This window comes from Perkinsus marinus (assembly GCF_000006405.1).
Source record: "Perkinsus marinus ATCC 50983 genomic scaffold scf_1104296952648, whole genome shotgun sequence".
Lineage (NCBI taxonomy): Eukaryota > Perkinsozoa > Perkinsida > Perkinsidae > Perkinsus > Perkinsus marinus.
Genome location: NW_003208840.1, coordinates 1 through 938, shown reverse-complemented (window position 1 = coordinate 938; position 938 = coordinate 1). Strand labels below are relative to the sequence as shown.

General features: G+C 46.2%; 1 protein-coding gene across 1 annotated transcript; it reads left to right on the top strand.

The window, feature by feature from the left end:
• Positions 1-240: 240 nt before the first annotated feature.
• On the top strand, positions 241-927 carry Pmar_PMAR025924 (conserved hypothetical protein; the record flags this gene model as incomplete). Its single annotated transcript, XM_002776948.1, has 1 exon — positions 241-927. A coding segment is annotated over one exon (687 nt), but the record flags the coding sequence as incomplete, so codon positions are not given.
• Between the last annotated feature and the right edge of the window lie 11 nt (positions 928-938).

Here is a 938-nt window from a genome sequence, read left to right as displayed (position 1 = left end):
AAACATCGTCGGCTCGAGTTTGGCCTCACTTATGATTGTATTTTCGGTGGAACTGGTGAGGTTGTTATCGCTTCGACTTTCATTTCTCCATGTTTGATCGTGGTTATCGTGACGTTGATATCTTTGTTTATGCTCCCTTCTAGTATAGAGAGTGTCCTTTCAAGTACAGGAAGTACAACTCGTGCGACGATTACAAGCAGCGATAGTGATGAGAGTCACGTTAATGCCGATCTTCCTGCTATGCGAGATGAAGAGCATCCTATCAAGTTCTGGAGAGCGTGGCTTATTCCTGGCGTATTGATATTCGCTCTGACCTATGCATGTGTTAAGGGTGTAAACTACGCTATGTTCTTCTGGCTACCACTTTACTTGAACGAACATGCTGATATTCCTCCTGAGAAGGCCAACCTATTCGATATGCTGTACAACATAGGCACGGTATTTGGTTGTATCATCTGCGGTTGGGTATCAGATTACATGGCTAGGGTACAAGGATCAGGAAGATCTCCATCACTCTTTTTCTTTATTTTCTTGGCTTTGATCCCAGTATCTCTGCTGCATGTTGACGACCCCACAGTTGTCTATTTGAGCGTGATGTTGCTCCTGGCAGGCTTCTTGATTGGAGGTGCATCGAATCTTGTCGGTAGTGTGGTATGCACCGATATTGGTCGTCAAGATGCTCTCAAAGGTAACCGCAAAGCAGTGAGTCAAGTGACCGGTATCATCGATGGCACTGGTGCATGCGGAGCCGCTGTACAGCAGGGATTAGTCTCATGGATAGCTACCTATAGTTGGGACGGTGTTTTTATATTGCTACCTGTTTCTCTCGGACTCTCTTGCATTCTTCTTGGGACACGAGCCTATAAGGAGACTAAGGGATTCCTGAAGGGGTTTAGGTCTCCCAGGCAGCAGAGAGTTCCCACCGATGTATCTAAGTG